The sequence below is a fragment of the Lycorma delicatula genome, chromosome 4, assembly GCF_047948215.1.
Source record: "Lycorma delicatula isolate Av1 chromosome 4, ASM4794821v1, whole genome shotgun sequence".
In the NCBI taxonomy this organism is placed as follows: Eukaryota; Metazoa; Arthropoda; class Insecta; order Hemiptera; family Fulgoridae; genus Lycorma; species Lycorma delicatula.
In genome coordinates this window covers 4,981,795-5,004,301 of record NC_134458.1, presented here as the reverse complement: position 1 = coordinate 5,004,301, position 22,507 = coordinate 4,981,795, and the positions used below count along the sequence as shown (strand labels likewise).

At 33.4% G+C, this 22,507-nt stretch overlaps 2 protein-coding genes across 5 annotated transcripts in view; one reads left to right on the top strand and one right to left on the bottom strand.

Annotated features, from left to right (window-relative positions):
- fra (neogenin protein frazzled) overlaps nt 1-11,436 on the bottom strand; it is a 223,663-nt gene extending 212,227 nt beyond the window's left edge. For all 4 annotated transcript variants that reach the window (XM_075362193.1, XM_075362192.1, XM_075362195.1 and 1 more), the window contains exon 1: nt 11,211-11,436. In XM_075362193.1, the coding sequence (XP_075218308.1) occupies nt 11,211-11,304 (94 nt within the window). In that variant the 5' untranslated portion in view covers nt 11,305-11,436. The remainder of the gene's footprint in view (nt 1-11,210) is intronic.
- Nucleotides 11,437-21,454: 10,018 nt separating this feature from the next.
- On the top strand, nt 21,455-22,201 carry LOC142323594 (uncharacterized). Its single transcript, XM_075363428.1, has one exon. It carries the CDS (start codon nt 21,455-21,457, stop codon nt 22,199-22,201), a length of 747 nt encoding a protein of 248 aa, XP_075219543.1.
- The last annotated feature ends 306 nt before the right edge of the window (nt 22,202-22,507 follow it).

Genomic DNA, 22,507 nt, shown 5'->3' with positions numbered 1-22,507 from the left:
TTTTATTTTCAATCTAATTATCAGCACTGTATACCAAATATTACCTACCATCTTATTCAAATCAAACAAATTATTAAAATAACTAAACTGCTCTACTATTTTAATTTTCACAACTTAAAATTTCTATTATTAAATTTTCTCACTTCATGTCAGAACTAACTCATACCATTGACATTCCACAATCTTCTAACATAAATTCCGACATAAAAACTGCTTTCTTTTCTTACATTCTATTTTATATAAGCAATCAAGTTTAATGAGGTTATGGTTAATTTTTCTAAATGAATTCAATGAAAAAAACAAACAACCTATTCTTGTGAAGTCCAATCAAACCATTCCTGTTTTTTCGCCAATACCGACTCTTTTTGTTTACAGACTTATAATCAGCTACCTCATATATACAGGGATAAAATACTTGAATATTTGGCAGTAACATTAAAATCACCTCCACTACAGATACGATGGAATTTTGATACATATCTGTCCCTGTTATCTACTCTACATAATTTTTTGCAACAAAGACAGAAAACAGATTTCATTATCATTTTCACACTTAACATTAACTTCAATCTCCGATGGCATATTATCCCAGAAATGCTACTCGCAGAAAATGAATTAACTACATTAAAATGTGAATCTGGCAAACAAATTAATAAATATTACAAATAACAGTAAATTCCCTGGATTCTTCCTCTCTAGACCTGCCATTAAAAATAAGTAAATTTTTATTTTCACATAACAGTAAGTAAAATATGTTTCCTTTTAGAGTTTAAAACTTTATCTTTTGAAATATAAACACATACATGCTCAATCTATTTCATCCACTGAAAACTCTTGTTCTTCTGCTATTGGAATCTGATATAATTTTTTATACTCTGCAAATACCTAGTCGGTCACTTAAATTACAAAAAATTTTCTCTCATTCATCAAACCTGATTTCTCTGCTGAGATACACTGGGAGTTTAAATTTTAATATAAATTTACCCTCACAATCTGTAAACTAAGTATTCCTGTGATGATTCTTTATACCCAAAACCTTAGCTCTCTTACCCCTTCCATAATTTGAAATTCTCACTGCTAGAACTTATCAAAGCTTAAAACCTAGATATATTTCAAGGAGCAACTCAATATAATTATTGATTTATGCCTGTTCCAAAAAGGTTTCATCATTGTAGAGGACATCATAACTTAACGCAGATTATAGACAGAAACAAGTTGTAGAAGAGGCCAAGGTCCACAGAAAAAAGAAGACATTAATATTACAAATAAATCTAAGAGCTAAAATTTAACAGCTTAGATTTCAACCCTGCTACATATAAGCACAAAATAATAATATTATTTGCACTATCATTACTTACACTGACCTCACTTTTTACCCTTGCAACTAAATATGATCTCTTACTTTCATTCTGATAAACACACACTCTTCTTTTTATCTTCTACAACTTTCAGGACTTTTTTAATGATACATAAGATTTCAGCCAACTTAAGCTTGAATAATGATTGAAAATATAAAAATTTGTACAGGTTTTAGATGGTGGTGTTCTCTTTAATATTAAGTGTTAAAAATAATTCTAAAATTTCACTGACGTTTAGCAAAATTGTTGTTAGTTACAAAATGTTAGAAATGAATTAATACTCATAAAAAATTATGAATTTGCTGAGTAAAAATTATTTTACTCATTAAAATTAAAATAAAACTTTATCCAACTAACACCTGTACTATGCACACCTGAAGAAATGTTCCTTGTTCTATCACAACCTCTTTAAATCTCACCAGGCTACAGAAATTAATAAATAATGTTATCATTTACTGAATTCCAATAAACCCTACTCAAGTATAGCCTGGCTATTGTTTACAATGACTTGAAATATTTAATACAATGTCTGGGCTACTCAGAGTCATTGAACTAGTTGATTTATACATACTCTAACATAGCACAGATATGGGAATAAAATGGTTGAAACTTAGCTTAGTCTTTAACTATACTAAAAGTTAAATACTTATCTTAATTTTTTTACAATTTGCAACTATTTTTTGAAAAAAAAAATTTTTCTAGTTCTACACAATATTCAATGATGTTTAAATCAACAGTTAAGGTGAACACTCATGTTCTCTGTAACCGGTCAAAATAAATGAGGTCCTCTCTACTTTTTGCAACTTGTAAATTTCACTGTCCTTTTGATAGATGTTTACTTCTTTAGGTTTTAAAGATTTTGAAAGAAATACTAACAAAATGTTTCAGAAGTGCCATAAGTTGTTTCTTCTCTTTGTTAGAAGCTAGTTAGTGCAATGCTGTAAAACCAATCTACCTCTGTATTGTACCTTGTTCTATTAATTACCAATTAATCACTTCACAACTGTCAATCCATTTATTTAATTTATCAAATTACTTTCCAAGTAGATAAGAGATAGTAACAATATTATTACAATTTTCTACCCCTTCATAGTGAATTTACAGCTTTACCAGCCAGCTTATTTCATATGTACATTAAAATTATACTAAATTTCTTTATAGATTCTTCTATAATATAGAGATAACCATAATAAAAACTAAATAATGCTCATAATAATAAAAGTTGGTATAAATAAACTTTAAACACCAATTCCAACTGCTACCTGGGAAAAGAACCTTTGTTCCCAGAGAGTAACAGAATTACAGCCAATAATTGCAAGATTTTTTGTAGCTCTGACTCATTTGATAGTAATTGGTTCACAATGTAAAAACAGTTGTCATAATGACAAATGGGAAGATCATTTATTACAAAAACTAAACAATAACTAAAAATAACACAACATTAAATTGTTATTTTATTTTTTTTTTGTGGTTAAATGCCACAATAAAAAACCTACCCTTAATAATTAAAAATCTCGTTATAAATGTAAAAACATGCAATAAACTATAAACATAATTTTTAAATCTGCCCTTAAAAGTACAAAGCAAAAATAAGAAAACCATGAGTTGCTTTAAATTCACTATGATGTAAGTTAAGAACTCCTTTGTATAACAATATAATTATCTCTAATACATGAAGGGAATAATTATATATATATATATAAATAATATCAGATAAATAAATAAAATAACAGTTGCAGAGGAATTAAAATGATTAATTGGAAAACAAGGTTCAAGACAGTGACAGATTAATAACCTGTACTGCCAGCAGTGACAAAGGGAAGAAACAAAATTCGTTATCTCTCAAATTTTCCCTTGTTTAAAAAAAAAAATTTAACCTGAAAAAATAAAAAACTACAGAAATTGCAACAAATGAGTATTGTAAACATATTAGGCATGTGTTTTATTGAAATTTCAACAGATAGGATAAATAGTATTTTAACAAAGAGCTATAAAAGTAAGATGTGGTTTAAGGTAAAATGATAAGATAAAAGAAATTAAACAAAAATTCCAAGACAGCAATCATGACCCAGAAAACCTGCTAAGCTCTTGAATCACAGGTTAGTTAAGATTATATGAGAAGAGGAAAAATTTTGTTCTGTAAAAGACTTTTTTTGATCTTGATTTTTAAATATAAATAGCTTGAATTAATTAACATTAAGCTGATTATAAATTATCTAGACAGCATATTTACCAGTTCCAAATGACAACAAAAACAGATATTGTGAAAACTAAAGTCATCTTGTTTTACTTGAATTCATTGGTTACAAGCAGAAAGACTGACTTAGATTATTTATTAGTCTTCTCCCCCGCTGTGATTGATTTATTTTTAAAATCACCTTTCGTACAGATCATCCATCATCTTTTTGGCTTACCTCACCTCTTTTTTTTGTCCATTTCTGTTTCTAACATCTACTTTCCATAAGAACTTTTATACAATCTCATCCAATAACTACACCAATGGTGTTTTCTCTGTTAATACTTTTTAATTATTTCAATAACCTTAACCATTCCATTGATGATCCTATCTTTAGGGTCTATCCTAATTTTCTTTTCATGTACTTTCATCAGCTATACTCTACACCATAAATCAAAACGAGCCTCAACATATAATTTATTTCAAGTATACAATTTAACAGGTTGACTGCCACACAAAATTGGATGATACCTAATAAATGTCACATTGTCACAGGACTGTTGCTGTACATAAACATGGGTAAATCACTCCTACTACTACGAACATTTTTTTTCATTTTTCTTTTGTTTTTGAACATAACAAATTTTAGGTCCTGTGGCAGTTAACCTGTTAGTATCCTTTATCTTTTAACCTGGCACTCAACTTTCTTGTCGTACAAACTCTTTGCCAATTTCATTATATTCCTATAAAACAATATACACTGCCTCCTTTTTCAGAAGGGAAGAGGAACATATTTTATCTACTACAAAAAAAGTATAAGCCAAAAATACATTACTACTTTTCATATCCTCACCCAAGATGTTTACTCCATCTTATATTTTAATGCATAGTATACCATTTTATTTTTTATAACTCTGGTATTTATACTTCAAGCTGTAGAACAAGAAAAATACAAAAATGTAATTTTTAATTCCACCCGAACAGTTCCTCCTTACCCCCTACAGAAATTGAAAATTTGTTTCCTATTTCAGAATAATTTTTAAAAAAATTTATGAATTTATAGCACAAGAATTATTGTCAGTATAAAAAAAATACAGACTTCATTCTCAGTACAGAAAAGCATTTAAAGAATTTTGGCAAATTGCTGGCCCTACACCTTTAACATCATTTGTTAAATTTTATTTTAATGATTGTTGCATTTTTTAGGTAATAGAATTATTAAAAGTCTGTTAACTTAGGCGGATAAGTCTCATTAATCATAAGCTGATCAATCTTGTATGAACGAAGGTGTATACAATGTTAAGGGATAACTCATTTAATACTTCACCTCGCTCAAGAGAATTACTACACTTTAAATACGAGGGTCGTCTCAAAAGTAAATTACCTATTTTTCTAAATCCGCGTGATAGGCGGGAAAAGTCCGGGTGTCACAAGGAACTTTTGTATGGGTGTAGTGGCAGCACTGTAAAATTTCTGAGTCTACCTTTACTGCTTGGACAGTCACGCACCAGCAAACATGAAGACTCCACCTTGCTCCTACCGCCGATTGCAAAGTTCGTGCTGTTATTAGTTTTTTTATGGCAAAAAAATAAACATGCGACAAATTCATCACAAGTTGTGCAGTGAGTACAATGGAGACATTATGTCAAGGCCAACAGTTTCTTGTTGGCGTCAATCATTCATTGAAGGGAGAAGAGCATTACACAATGAACAACAAAGCGGCCAACCCTCCACTTTCCACGCTCCAAATGTTGTCGATAAGGTCTGAAGGGTCATAGACACTGAATCACGCATTAAGCTTGATGAAATTCTTTCTCAACTTTCTCCGAATATTGAAATAAGCTGTGCAACACTTTACAGGATCATTTATGAGGATCTGCATCTATTAAAAGTATGAGCAAGATGGGTTTAACACCTGTTTTCAGAACAACACAAAGAGCAGAGAGTTGATGCTGCATTTTAATTTTTGCATTTTTTTGAGGATGAGGGAGATGGTTTATTCGACTGAAGAGTGACTGGGGATGAGACATGGATCCATCACTGGATGCCTTAATCTAAAAGACAGGGTATGATATGGAAAGGAAAGGATGAGCCAACGCTAAAGAAAGCAAAAGTTGTGGAATCCGCTGGCTAGGTCATTGCAACAGTCTTTTGGGATTTCAAGGGGGTGTTGTTGATCGATTACCTGCCCTGTGGGACCACAATCACAGCTGCTCGCTATTGTGAGGTGTTGAGAAACTTCAGAAGGGCAATTCAAACAAAAGGAGGGAAAAGTTGAGCAAAAAAATGTTTTTGCTCCATGATAATACTTGCCCACACACTGCTTGTAAGACTCAAGCCCTGCTTGAGCAGTTTTGATGCGATATTTTCAGTCATCCACCTTACTCACCTGACCTTGCATCGACCGACCTTCATCTCTTTCCACAGCTGAAACAACATCTCGGGGGAAGACGTTTTGCAAATGGGAATGAATTAAAACAAGAAGTGGAAAGATGGGTAGCCAGTTTGGCAGGATTTGTTTTGACACTGGATTAAAAATACTGTTATGATGGTACCAAAAATGTAACAAGATTCAAGAAGATTATGTAGAAAAATAACTATTAAATATACTTTTAAAAATACACCCTTTTTTAAATTTTTGAACATTTTTTAATTTAGAAAAAAATAGTGTAACTTACTTTTGAGATAACCCATTATAAATTTTCTTTTTAGATAAACATGTTTTGTAAAACCTCAATAAAAGATCTCGTGATTGTCGCTGCTTATTCTCATTTTAAATATAAGACTAGGATAGAGAGGAGAAGTCTAGGTGACTATTTTGGAGTGGTTTAACAGTAGTGTGGATGATTGTTTAGCATCAGTTTTTCTCAAGAACATTGTAAAACAGAAATTAGTAGTTAAATTATTTATCATGAGTGTTATCACAATTCAAGTAAAAATGTTATTATTATTGCAAATAATGCAATTTTGTAAGGAAAATACTGTTATTTGAATTCAGACTAAGCTCATTTTGAAAAAAAATCAAATATTGCGTGTTTTTAATTTTCTTATAAATGTTACTAGACATAAGTGCTCTCATGTACTAAAAAAAATTAATTTCTAATCTCAAAAAAATAAAATTTTAAAACATTTTTATATTTATATCATAAGACATAAGTAATTCTAGTAGTGATTTTAATGAAAATTGCTACAAGAGTAACTAAATTTAAAAAGCAAGTAAGTTTAAAAATCAATATAATATAAATTTCGTCAGTCATTAAGTAATAGAAGTTCTGGATAATTTTCAGTATTACCATGTATTATAAAGTAGACTGCAAATCAATACATAATAAACAATACACCGATCGCACAAAGAATTTGTACATATGCTACTTCATAACAGAATGAATTGCTAAGCATTTTACAGAAACGATCAAGAAAGACCATGGGAAAAATTTTATTCAACACAACATCACAGAATGAATAAATAAAAAAATTGAAATTGTAAACGTTTAAGTTACTGAATGTAGAAATAATAATTATGTGTAATAACAATACTGATGCAACTATATCAAAAAATAAGTAAATAAAATCAGCATAAATAATATAAAAATTTCAAGGAGTTAATTTAATAAATGTTTGAGCACATATTTACATGACTGCCCAAAAAGGAGTGTAATGTTTTTTAGGGTGTACGTATGTATGTATGTATGTTCCATTGTAGCAGCTCAACAGCCGAACCAATTTAGATGTATCCTTACATTATGGGGAGTGTCATAGGCTATATATATATATGTATGTTTAACTAAAAGGCCACAAAAAATCATATTACGATTCTAAATCGATAATCAATAATATTTTCAATATCGATTTATTTGTGTCGAAAATAGTTGTGATTTGAGAGCTGCTACGATATTGAATGAATGAATTACGGTAGTAAAACTTATTAATTTATTTTATAATTATTATTACAGTTGTTATTTATTGTTTACAAAATTTAAGAAAAAATCTGGTTTTTTGATGGGCAGTATGTTTAATCATGTAAGCATGTTCTTTCTTCTTACTCTTACTTGTTGATGTTTCTTCTTCTTACTTATTGTTTATAAACATTTAAGAAAAAAAAAATCATATGATTTTTTGATGGGTAGTATGTTCGATCAGGTAAGCATGTTCTTTATTCTTGCTCTTATTTGTCGGTGTTGCTTTATCTTATTACTGCTAAATATTAACTAATAATCCCTTACTTTTATTAATAAAATTAATAAATAAATAAAAATACAAATATAAAATAATCTAAGCTTAGAGATTAAATTATATAATCTGTAAATTAATTGACAATGGACTGCTTTTAGCAGGAGAGTTGTGGAAGAAGCCATGTGTAGTCGCCCGGCACATCACCACCATTGGTCTGCTTTGTGCCACAAATCCATTGCTAAATATCAACTAATAATCCCTTTCTTTTATTTAATTTTTATAATTGTTTTTATTATTTACATGACTGCCCAAAAGGGGAAGCAATATTTTTAGGGTGCACTGCAGCAGCTCAACGACTGAACCGATATACATCAATGACCCTGCGCTGATATTCCTAAGTTTCCAGGAGTGTCATAGGCTATATAAATATGTATACATATGTGTATGTATACTTATAAAAATATATGTAGTAGTGGAAATTTGCCGGTTGAAGCACCAACTTTAATGAATTGAATTAATGAACTGTGAACCTGTATCACTGTGTGAGCTGGGTTTGAATTGAATGAACTGATTGAATACTATTACAAGAATAACAGAATTAAATTTACATTAAATAAAATAAAATTAAATGTTTCTGTTTAATAATGTGCTTCTTGTGGGGACTGTGTGTGAGGCTATAGTTGGTGAGGTGATGCAAGCACCTTATGCGAGGCTAAACCAACCATCACTATCAACTGGTAACAAACTGGATGTCTCTGGGGCGCTGTTTTGGAAGGTGCAATGGGGTGCTCTTATATTGCTGCAAACAATCATCCGGTTTTAAAATTCAAATGGGGTATTTGTTAGTAGGTTGAGGACTAATTTTTACGTGCATCAGGTACACTCTCGATCTAACAGATCACGGTTATTCATAAATGTTGTTATATCTTCACAACCAATCTTCCAGTTTTCAAAATTTTAATGGGGTATTTGCTAGTAAAATACAAAATCACGATGGAACCTAACCAGAAAAAAATGTTATCAGCAATGTTTTTTTTTTCGGCAGTCATGTTTTTAATTTTTAATAGTAATCTCTTGTATGAATTAAATATATGTACAAGGGTTGTTCAATAATTAAACAGACAAACACCAACACTGGAAAAACTATTTCAAGAATAAACTGAAACTGTTTGACATTTAAGTTGGCATCCCTCACATAGAGTGTATTAGTTGTTTGAAAAGAATTTCAGTTATTATAACCTTTATTGTTTAGTTTAAAATGTCAGCTTCACTTGATATGTGTTCTGTGGAAAATTTGGAAGTTTTGACTGATGCTTCACAAAATTCCATACCTTATTCACAAGAACAAATGCATAAAAATTGGGAAAACTGCTGAAATTTGTAACGGAAGTATAAGCATCACCCATTCCATTATTATAAGCTGAATTACTACATTAACCTGAATTAAACATGTTCAAAGTGGTTTCTGAGACAACTGACTCCAAGACACCCAAATTCACATTTAAATTTTTTTAGATTGCATAATTTGAATTCATCATTTTTAGCCAGAATCCAAACATCAGAGAATGGAATGGAAACACCAGAGGAGTTTGCTCACCAGGAAAAATTCAAAAACTGCACATCAGCCAGTAAAGTGATGCTAACAGTGTTTTGGACTACTAAAAAGGGCCAACTTATTGGGATTATTTGAATGAAAAACATACAATCAACACCAAGTACTATTGTGATGTAATAGAAAAGTGAAACTTGCAGTAAGGAGGGAACTTCCTGATTCTCTCTCGAAAGGCATAATTCTTATGCATAACACGCATCCCCTACCGCTCAAAAGACATGGGAAACTATTCAAAAGTTGGTTGGATTGTTGTCACATCTACCTTACATTTCCAATCTCACACTATTTGTTTAATCCACTCACAGTTTTTGCGTGGCACAAAGTTCAGCAACAATGAGCAGGTCAAAAATTTTGTCAGTACAAGAACTGCTCTTTTGATACCAAGCTGTACATTTCTTTACTACTGGTATAATACACATAATACAGTATACAATATATGCAATATAATATCTAAGCATTTGCCAAGTACCAAATATATAAAGATATCTTAGTTCAACAGAAAAAGTAGCAGACAAAGAAGAATATTTAGAGTAGCATTTCTTGGGCACTGAAAGACAATCAGAAATACTCGCAGTGTACAGTATGAATCTAAATAAGAATAGGTCTGAGGAAATGCACCATTTTTCTCATTTTCCAACTTTTTAAAAGCTCATTACAAAGCTATTGATGTTGTAAATAAGATTTGAAATATCTCATTTTTTCTTCACAAACGTTGATATTTTAAAATTATTAGTTTGTACAAGAAAAAACTATTAATATACTAATGCATCACACTTACATACTGTATTTACAAGAGCAATTATTTTAAGCAGTATCAACTACTGGTCATTAACCTCAAAATATAAATGTCAACATCATTCTTTAAAAGTGCAATGTGTGTAAATTTTAATTTTGTTGATATAATATGACTTCAGCCAATGACAATTCATCCTTGCTGCAGATACTTCAATTTACAGGATGCTACTCTGAAAGATTACAGGATGTTAGCAGAATCATCTTACCCAGTACTAATTAATTACTGATTACATTAGCTAAGAATAGCTAATATATTGTGCTCACATATTATAAGCACTAATCAGCTACTATTACTTTTTTCAAAACAGTCATATCTACTTTGATACATCAGTTTAAAAAAAAACAGCAAATTCTAATGTACTTTTGTAGACTACAACACATGCTTAACAAATTAAATTATATACACATCAGTTTTTAGTTTATTCCTCTTTTTGTATTCGATTAACTAAATTATAGGCTTACTGACTGGACAATTCTTACTACCTTATCTACTTTTATCACAAACTTAGTAGACATCTTCGTTCCTGGATCCCTAATGTTAGTTGTCTACTAACTGTACTTATCATTGTTCAGGTCATCACACTAATCAATTTTTGATAGTGAAATATTAAAAAAAAAAATTAAACAGAATAAAATGACAAGAAAAAATTAAGTCATAAGCACAATTCTGTGTCAATTCATACCAAAAATAGAAACTTGTTTTTTTTTTGTCTCGTTCAAATAACCCTGAATTAGTAAATTTTAACATTTGAGAATTGTGTAATGACAACTCATGGAAATGAAATGCGACCGTACATAGATAAGAATAATTGTAAATACTAGCTTGTGACACGTAGTGAAATGGAATTGTATACTTCAGACAAAACTTCAACTTATAATTACAATTATCGTAAAAATGGATTTCATTAAAAACTCAGCTTTTTAGAGTACAAAATATACTGACGCCACAATATAATGTTTCAATTTATTAACCTGACTTTATATAAATGTAAGTAATATGATACGATCTAGCAAAAACAATCTGCACTAAAAAATCGTTCAAAGTAACAATGCGAACTACCACGTACCCTAAACGAAACATAAACACAAGGGTTACCTTCATTTCCAGACACAACAGCCTCCTTAATGAAGAAACAGACCACCAGAACTGTGAACTTATCAGGAAGAAGACGCATATACAAAGACAACATTATAAAAATAGATTTATGTCATATTTATCTTTTAAATTGTCTGTTCATGACTGGTGGAAATACTAATTACAGAAATACAAACATAATCACTCACAACAAAAAATCTACTACGACTGACAGTCTACGTCCGCCATTTTATGTTTATTATGAAGTATAGCGCTGGTAACTGCTGCCAACAAAATTAAAAAAATCTCTATAGATCAGCATGACGAAAAGTTGTTCAGGCTGAAAAATATACAAACTTGTGAAAGCCCAATTTCTGAATAAATGGAAAAGAAAAAGTATAGAAACTTTTCTGTAACCCAGAAAAAGACAGGAAATAACGAAGTATGACCTCTGCAAGATAGTCTTTCCAAATTTTCATCAACGACGTTTTTGGTTGATATTCACGGAACGATAGCCCAGTTGGGTTGCACCCCATATTTTGGTAACTGCCCTTCTCTTTTGGAAGCGGCTAAATATCTTGCGGAAGAGCGGCTTTGATATTCTTGATCACAGGAAAATTGACCTCTCATTAACAGCAAAAAGGGTTTGTGGCTTGAGCTCAAGGCCGATTGTAAGAGTTCTTCAATGGGATTGCCGTGTTCAGTTACCATGAGTAGAGTTAAGGGAATCTGATTGCTTCTCCAATGATAAATACAATCATAAGGTAACTATTATCATAGGGTAAACGATCATGCGGTTAAACAATGGCTCAGGTCAAGCCGCCAAACGAGGAAGTCTGTCCTAAGGTTATTTTATACTAGCTCACCATCCCAGCTTTGCCTGCGCTATATTGCGTTACCTGTGTTCATGCGTTTCTCGTAGTAGTCAATTATTTTATTTTATGTTCTTTGGTCAAGTAACCGGAGATAGGTGCAGCCAGTAACACTTACAATCACTCGTTACACGTTGGCGGTGGCTGTGTTGGTTGAGCCACGGCGCTGTATATCTTCTCACCGCTTAAAAAATCGGAATTAAAAAAAAACCTAAAATGGTTTTTAAATATTTATGTGAAAAATATTTGCAAGCCCAAATTTACTGAATATCTAGTTTACTATAGTCGGAATTGGGAAAATTTACCATCATTGTTCAAAATTTTTTTTATCTTTCTTCATCCCCTTTCAAGGTCGAATATCAAAAATCTAGAAATTAATTTATTGACATGAAGATTACACTCACCAAAAATCAGGTTTATTTCTTCATTTGTTACCAAGAAATTAAAAAAATTACAGGGTTTAAAAAAATCAATTTTAACACTTTTAATCTCTGAATTTAAAAAAATGTACAAATAAATTTTTAGATATTCATATTAAGATTACACACACCAAAAATTAAGTTGATACCTAGGACTGTTACAGAGAAATACAAAAAATAATAATAATAATAATAATTCATTATTACTCCATTTTAACCCATTAAACTCGGAATTTCAAAGTGGATTTTCTTAGTATGCACTTACACCGTATGGAGAAAGTGCATACTAAGAAATTTTTTTATAATTGCTTAGCAATTAAATTTTCAGCAATTTATCTAAAGTAGTTTTTGCTGGGCATTATCACTCACGATATGCTATTTTATATATATATATATTTATTTATTTATAGCATCTCCCATCTCGGCTTCACCCGAGATTATGAGGTAGCCAACCCATTTTCTAAAAGCATAAAATTGATCGAATTTAGGGTATATGATATTTTTTGCAGCATTTTGATTTTCTGGTAGCAGAATGTATTGACTTTCCAAATTACCAGTTCTGGAAAGTCCAACATATAATTGTCCATGAGAAAAACAGTCCGATCGTAAATCAATACCAATGTGCATGAATATCTGGCCTTGTGCTTTATTGATTGTTGTAAAAAACGAAAGTTTTATAAAGAATTGCAGTCTCTTGAATCGAAATGGCAAGTCTGTTGGGATCATTGGAATGCGGGGTATAAAAGCAAGATCTCCTGCAGCTGGACCTGTCAGAACAGTAACCCCAATGATGTGATTTCGCATAGTTTTGATCTGCAACCTCATCCCGTTACATAACCTTGGAGGGTTAAGGTTTCATCGTAAAATAATCGGAACTCCCATTTTAAGATTGAGACTATGAGCTGGAAAACCTGCAGGGTTAAGAGAATTAAAAAATTCTGGAGGATAGTGGACTGCACCTTTAGTATTGATTAATCTATAGATCGATATTCCTTGCTTTACCCTTCAACTTATTCTAAAATCATATTATTAATTTCAAATACAGAAATATTTCGAGGAGTTATGATAAATCTTTTGCAAAGCCACTCGTACGGTTTTTGTAAAAGCTTACTAATTTCTGGATAAAGATTGGAAATGAGATCATCTATTGTATACACAACGGTACCAAGGCTTTCATTGACAGAAATGTAGCCATCGTTGTGAGGAAGACCCATTTCCAGTGTTTAGTAGTTGTAAGGAAAAGTTTATATCGCCACCCCGAAGATGGACTCTTATATTAGTCCTTAAGTTAATAGTAAGGATTTAAGGCATGCCTGAACAACAGCAGCCCTAGTTCTTCTCGCGATGACAGGCAATGTTTGCCGAAAGTCTCCAGCAAACACGAAAGTTATACCACCCATTAATTTACCGCATGATCTAACATCTCGAAGGGTTCGATCAATGGTTTCAATAGGAGCTCGATGACTCATTGTGCACTCATCCCACACAATAAGTTTAGCATCTTGCAAAACTTATCCAAGTGAAACATTTTTGCGAATAGAACAAATAGATTTTTGCCCACATGCAACATTTAATGATAAATTAAAAGTGCAATGTGCAGTTCTCCCACTATTTATAAGTGTAGCAGCTGTTCCTGATGATACTATACAAATTGCAACGTTTTTAGTTGAGCGAATTTGAGCAAGAAGCAGATTGATTATAAAAGTTTACCTAGTGCCTCCAGGAGCATCTAAGAAAAAAATATTTCGGTTGTTGCTAACAACACTGTCATTTATATCATCAAACGCCTGACATTGATCTGGAACTAATTCAGGAAGATTAATATGCAAATTCTTTCTGTTCATCGACATCGAAAGAAAGTCTTAACACTGTATCATAAGCATTAATAGCTTCTTGATTATCACGTGTTAGTGTTGGTAAACCGAAATCGTATAAGTATTTCTCATTTAACGTAACGACAATATTTTCAATCTCAATGAGACCTCTATTCAATATTTCATCTGAAATTGCAATCTCAACATTGGTTTGACGTTGGATTTGATATAAAATATATTTACAAAACTTTTTTGGAACATTTCCCACAATACGTTCGGTTGGGCAGGATGACATAAAACTAATATAATTGCAAACAATTCTCTCAATTTAGGCGAAGACTGACAAATAGAAGCATCAGCAAGCGTGTCTTTCCAATGATGATCATTTTCCAATACCTAAGTGCAGGGCGAGCGGCTTTATATGATTGGTGTAGCACAACATCAACAGTTTTCAAGCAATCAAAAAATGTAGGTCCTTTAACATTATGCAATAATATACGCAGATGAAAGCATTCACTTTGGTTTCAATGAATTGTATATACTCTACCCGCAGCAGCATCCTTTTTGATTCAGGAATCCTTCGATGTAAGTTCCGTGCTTTCTTCTGCTAAACTTGTTATTATTACAAGCATAGTATCTAGAAACTTCAGGATACAACAGTGTCTTAGCGAAGTCATCGGACTGACAAACCTCAAAAAAAGCAATAAGAGTGGTCGTCTGTGAACTTTCAAGTACTCGTTGGAGATTTTGTTCAGTGAAATAAATACATTTATTTTTATTTTAATTATAAATACATTTGTACAACAATGACTATAACTCGGAATATGCGCCTCAAACGGTAATAAATCTACAGCTTTGTTGACTATAGAACCGATAATACCACGTCATTTTTTCGTATTCTCCTTCTTCTTCATATCTACATATAAAACAATTATTTTTATTCAAATACATTATTGGTTATAAACAACAATCTTTGCCAACAATATTTTCAGTGTTAATGATTCTTCTGAATAAAAATGTGAATACGTTCACATTTTTATATTATCATTTACGCGATTATCATACTCCTTTGTACCACAAAATCTTTATCGCCCAAATTAATAAGGATGACTAATTTCGCCGCGATAATCATTCATTCCATCAGCCCGAATTCGGGCTGATGAGAAAAAGTAATTTTTACACCACTTTTTTACAATAAACAGCAATCTTTAACGACAACATTTTCAGGGCTAATGATTCGGGAATGTATGTCAATTTTGGTAGTCCGAATTCGGACACCTAAATATTTCATATAAAGTAATTTTTTCAACACATTTTTACAATAAAGTTATCGATGAAACTGATTTTTTATACTAAACCGGTTGAACCAAAACCATAATAATTACGTTCAGAGTTATCGAGTACTTCACTTTCACTCCACGATATACGTTCACATTTTTATATTATCATTTACGCGATTATCATACCCCTTTGTACCACAAAATCTTTATCGCCCAAATTAATAAGGATGACTAATTTCGCCGCGATAATCGGCATCAATTGTACTCGGCGAATTGGCTACTGTAATGCCGTCTTTAGCCGCCAATCCTGATATGGGTCTTATTTGCACTTCGAAATTTTTCGGTAACAATATAATGATACCGGTCGGAATGACTTTTATTTCGCCGACTCTTATAACTCGATCAATTGCTGAAAATAAATCTAAGCCCGCACTTTTTTTTGGTAGCATATTTGGGAAAATCAACAAAATTATTCAATTACTTAATTTTAACTTCTATTTCAGACATTTTTAAATATCTACATTAAAATGTTAATAATGAAAAACTAATACTTTATAAACATTATTTCGGCCGATGACATTTATATTACTTTTGATGAATGATATTATCTTTAATTTTGTTATTTTGTTTTCGCGAATCATTTTTGCGATAATAGATTTAATCTCTTGCATTTTATTTTCTACATACGTCGTGATGGTAACTTTCAAGAGATCTTCTGTAAGGCGACTATTTAACTCATCATATACAAACTTTTAAATTTTTGTTTTAAGCGGTGCGATTGCATCTTTCATGAACTTTACAGTTTCGTCGGCCGCCTTTAGTTTTTCATCCTCTATATAGTTTTTAATTATTCCATCACAGTCGATTTTCGTCTGATTCAGTCTTTCCAAACCGACAAACTGTTAACCTAGATTGTTTGTGTATTCGCTAAACATACTTTTGGCTCGTTTAAAATACAACGCGTCACCATCGTCACGCGGATCAGATACATTACACAATCTATGATCTTTCATATCGTAATTTCCATCAACGGTTATTGAAAAACCGATTCCTGGAGGGCCTCTTTCACACCTTTCACTTTTTTACCATGTATTCCTCTACGTGACAGATCTATATATATATAATAATATTAAGGCAAATACTCTATTCAATAAATTAAATATCTCTCAATTCTTTAATTATGGATATGATTTCATTTGAAACGATCTTGTTTCCAGCATCCTTTCACTTACAAGTGTATTTAATTCGTCTACCAATTCGTTTGAATCATCTCAACGTAAATATACTGGATTATAATTAAACTGCGCATGCAGCAGTCCGCTACCGTTAAACGATGTTGATGGCGTTTTATATGGTGAAACTGATGTATCGATTCTTTTTGGAGAAAAAGATTTATAATCACTTCATTATATTTAAAAGGATTTATTTGTTTTTACTACACCATAATCTGTTGTGTTCATCACTATGTTGTAACATTTCATCATAAGTTTGCATATCTGCTGTGTGAACATTTTTTAGGTCTGGATTTATTTTAATTAACAACTTTAAAAGACCTGGTGTGGCAGAATAGATTAAATCTTCCAAATAGATTTTATCGCCGATAAATTCAATCTTAGCGCCAACCAATGTGCTTGAATTTGTGTCTTTATCATACTTTACGCCATATACATGATCCATTGATACTCTTGGATCTGTTCTTAACACATCTAAATACGGTTTTATACTTCTTTATATTCTTCATTTGTAATTGTATCTTGCGTCTCAGAAAACTGTGTAAATGGAGTGTCTGGCACAATATCTATATACTTTGTAAATTTACGGGGTTCTTCGTCTTCATATGCGGTTTGAGTTTGTTCATGGTAATGTGTTTTTTTGAGATAATATCATCGAATGTCCTGTTTCATCACCTTCTTCCTCTTCTTCATCGTCTATAAGGTGTAAGTCTTGCTCCAACAAACTTTGTTGTTCGCGCTTTTTTTGTTCATACCTATCTTGATGTCTTTCTAACTGAGCCGACATTCTATTAGTAAAATCATGACCTACTTTAACAATATCAATTTTATGAGCTGACAATCTATCGCTCAAATCGCGAGGTTACGATAGAGGTGGTGGCGGCAATGGTTTCGGTTTATCTAGTTTTTTTCTAATTTCTTTGATGGGTTCGATTATCAGTTTGAAGCGCTTGGCAAACAATGCTTCTTCTCCAGCCAAACCCATAACATAAGCAGCATTTTTACGTTTAAAACCTTTATTCAATTTATCAATTTCAACCATTTGTTTCTCCTTCTCAAACATGATGATTCTATTAAAAAAAAGTGTTAAATTCACGATACGCGGCGTTGTTCAGCGTTCAATCAACAATTAAAAATTTATTGATAACATTTCTATAACGTTCTTTATATTTATCAGATTCTTTCTTTATCGATAACTAGAAAACCGTAATGGCTCTTGTTCCAAACGCGTTCGCATAAAGATTTAAAATCATCAAACGAGATATCGACGTTTACGTGTTCATTGTTAATGTGTGGTAAATTTAGTCCGTCTTATCTGAATAAAATTAAAAAAATTACAATTGTCTCTTATCAGTTGTTTTGGTATTTTAGAATACGTTTCCGCTAAACAAAAACAATCGATTCTGTTATGTCGACCTCTAGCAAAGTAATCACCGATACTGCTTTATTTTTGTTTAATTACATCTTCAAACACCATTATCGAATGCGGTTCAATCGCTTCCGGTTGTGGAACCTGATCGTTTTCAGAATATTCATAGTAACGAAATTTGGATTTAACATCATCAGTTACGATAATTTTCTATACTGCAGTTGATGGAGAGATTTTGAAAAAATATACAGATTTTTAAAGCGTAATCCGTTTTCATGAATTAAAAGATTAAAAACTATGTTCGTCTTACCGTAGTTTGAGGGACCGCATACGATGCATCTTATAGTGTTTGGTAGCAAAGGACCATGTTTACTTCGTTTGGATGTACCGCATCCCAATGTTGCATTTGCAATGGGAAACTTTGTTTTCTGTTGTATTTCCTTCATCATACGTCTCTAATATGGAAAATACTTAAACTTTTAATTAAAACACGACTCGCAACAAGTTGATAAACTTAGATCAACTCTATGTATTGGATAAATATGAGGAAGTTTTGACAAATCATTGTGTATCTGTTGTTTATCATATATTTCATAATCATAAATTTATCTATTACATTGATACGATCCAAATTACTATGAAACTTTATTTTTAAATGTATTCCATCCACAAAACAAAATCACGTAATACATAATCAACAAACGATTCAATTACATACTTAATATCAGGCTTTACATGCTGCTGAAAATTAAATCGTTCTTCATCTCGAAAGAATGAATATTCAAAGCTAAATTCTGAACGAAAATAATCCATACTGTCATGATGAAAATCTAATAACCACTCCGCTAATTCTTCACCGACAATTTTATTATTACGAAGCTTCATATTATTATCCACCTATATATATTAAAGCAACAAGTGATGTTTCAATAAACTACTGGTATTTAGGATGATATATAATGTCCGTAAGTTTTTTATTAATTTTCTCAACTATTTCGCGCAAGTAATAAATTTTCAAATAAAAATAATATGCCATTACCAAGCTAATCAATTGTAACATTGTGAGGGAATCTATAAAAAAAATTTAAAAAGTGGTTCATCATCTAGCTAGATAAATAACCTTCTACATATGGATTATTCACTACAGTGTGTTTTTTCACACATGAAGTTATACCACCTCGTATACCCTTCTCAAGAAACATGTACATATCATATAATCGGTAATAAGCTCGAGTTCAATCTCAGTCTTCAGTAGTATGGCGACGAATGCAAATCCTGGAGCTGTGTAGTAGTAAGCGCAGTCTAGCCCATACTCTCTCATATACAGTCTTCTGAAATTCTCAAACACATCGGTCAATAGAAACACATCGAATTTGAAGTAGAGATCGCTGTATTCGCTTAGAGTTTTGATATTAAATTGTCGCCACATTTTTTGCGCTCTCTCATATTCATCATTAGATTCATGCTCTCTAATCAGTTTGCTATAAAACTTCCCTTAGGGGGAAGAGTTATTTCATCGAACGTGCTCCATTCTGCAGTATATTCATAGGGGTATATCTCCTTAGTTGTTACGTATGGAAGATCTTCTTCAGCAAAGAATTTGCGAATGTAATAGAACATCTCAGAGGAAGGTTTCTCACAAGCGTGTTCAAACTCTCAGCCATGAATCGGCAGGAGTCCAGAAATCGTATCGACAGCTTTTCAGTAATTTATTTACTAACCGTGATATATTTCTCCTTCGTGTTGGCTATTACCGTTATTGAAGGGATACCGGCTATTACCGAGACTGAAGGGATGGAAACTAGTACTATCGGGTCTGTTAGTGTAAGAAGAAGAAAAACCGGAAACCTGCTGATGCTAGAGGGGCGAAACGAGTGAGGGTTGGCTCGTCAGAAGAGGAAGAGGCCCCTCTTACATTCAAGGAGGTGACTTATAAGCTGCGGCACGCCTTAATCCAGCTACGCCAGAATTTGGGAAAGTCAAGCACCACGGCGATCAAAGCCCATGAGCGAGAATTAACAGAAATATATAAGGAACTGCAACGGATTAATGAAGAGACATTGGAAACAACTGAACAGGGGACACAGACTGATAGGCAATACAGAGATGAGATGTCCGACATATTAAATGTAGACTTGACGGATGAGCAATTACTGGACAGGCTACCGACAAGACGGTCCACCTGGGTCATGAATAGATTGACCCAGGTTAATGCTCTTAAGATGGGTGACGACAGCTGTCACTTTGTTGATCTGACTAACCAAAGATCAAACAGTGAATACTTTGGAGTAAGTCCTGGTGCATTGGTGCTGCAAGACTCTACTATCATGGAAGACAATAAAATAACTACAAGAGGAACTAAATATACAGTACTGTATAATTCAGAAAATGGAGAAAGAATGATGGAATCCCATGTAATCAAAGCGCTGAGGAGGGTTGCGGGTAAGTCTGAATCCTCAGTGTTCGTCATTCCCCCCGGGGACGGCGAGTACGATAATCAAGAAAGTCGTAATTCACCTGATGCGCAAAGGCAAAACACTACCTAGAATGGTCTTGCCCAATTTGGGAGACCAGGCTCGCGCTAGATCTAGATCGGCGTCGGCGAGGAGGGGCACCCCGCCGGTGACCGATAGCTAAACAGTTGTAGTTAAAGCGTTCGGCAAATCATATGCTGATTTATTAAAGACCGTGAAGGACAAGGTCAGTGTGGACGAGGCAGGAGAAGTACTTTCAATAAGAAAGGGGAGGAATCAAGAACTAGGATTAAGGGCACCCAGAAGGCGGGGAAATTTACTTCAATGCTGAGAGACCGTGTATCGGACCTGCAAGTGGACGTCAGAACCAGAGGGGATCGTAGGACGGTGGTCCATTTTAAAGATTTAGTATGCTATACAACCGAGCAAGAAGTGAAGGAGGCAGTTGAGAGAGTACTGGGAGCAGACGAAAGCTTTCAGGTGACTTCACTCCGAGGCGCATACGGCGACACCAGGAACGCGACAGTAAACACTACCTATAGAGGCGCAACCAAATTGGTGGCCTCGAGACTAAGGGTCGGCTGGGTCAACTGTAGGACATACATCCGAACAGAAAATGAAAGATGTTATAGATGCTGGAGAACGGGCCATGGTAGCAGGCTCTGTAAAGGACCCGATAGAACAAACTTATGTTATAATTGCGGTGAACCAGGTCACGTAATAAGGGATTGTCGCGAGGCCTCAAAGTGCCTCGACTGCAGAAGTCTGGCTCACAGAACGGGCAGTGCTGTTTGTACTAAGTCACATGATTAGAACGTTACTAATAAACAACCACAGGAGTATCTTATCGAATGACTTACTAGAAGAAATTGCCACTAGAGGCAATTATGACTTCATAGTGGCCACTGATCCGCACGTTTATTCAGCAGCCAGACCACAATGGGTCTCTGATACGAATGGAGATGTGGCCATTAGAAGAGTAGCAAGGAACAGGGAATATGGCCTTTACCGTAGAGCGGAGGGTTTGGTAGCAGTTGAACTAAACGAAATAGTTATAATTGGCGTTTATATAAGGCCAAACATTCCATTGGGATCGTTCCAAGACAAGATATTCCAGCTTCAACGCATAGTCATGCAGTCTCACAAAAGAGTACTTATTCTCGGGGATTTCAATTGTAGAACGACGGCGGCAGGTGCAGCCTCCTCCAACGCTAGGGGAGGGATTCTTGAAGAATTTCTAGCAATCACCGGCGCAGTATGCATTAATGATGGTATGCCCACATTCAAAGCTAGAGGGCACGAATCGATATTAGATTTGGCTATAATAGATCGAAGAATGGACCCAGATCTGACTGCATTTACCGTACTGAGCGAAGAGACCGGCAGTGACCACCTGGCGGTCTCAGTTGTAATCAGTGATCATCACACAGGGACGATACGGCAGAACATCACCCCCAGACTAACAAATAGGCAGATTCAACTGGTGGTTAGAAGATCTGCACGCAGAATTACAGAACAGGCGCAGATTAATCCAGACATGTTCAGGAGATAATAATCGAAGAAATCGCCAGAGTTCCACATAGAACAGACAAGTACCACCCGGTATACTGGTGGACTCGCGAAATAGAGGACCGGAGGAACCTCATGCAGAGATGTAGAAGAAAGGCGCAGAGAATGCGTGCTCGTGCGGGTACGAAGGAAGAGAGTAATTTGGCCATCGAGGAATACAGGGCGGCAAGGAAAAACTGAACTTTCTAATAAAACAGACTAAAAAAAGGAAATGGCTGGAACTATGTCGCGAACTGGATGCCGACCCCTGGGGTCGCGCATTCCAGATAGTGACAAAACGCCTTGGCAG

Coding starts and splice junctions, on each gene's coding strand:
- LOC142323594 (XM_075363428.1), top strand. CDS start 21,455: ATGATTAGAACGTTACTAATAAACAACCACAGGAGTATCTTATCGAAT.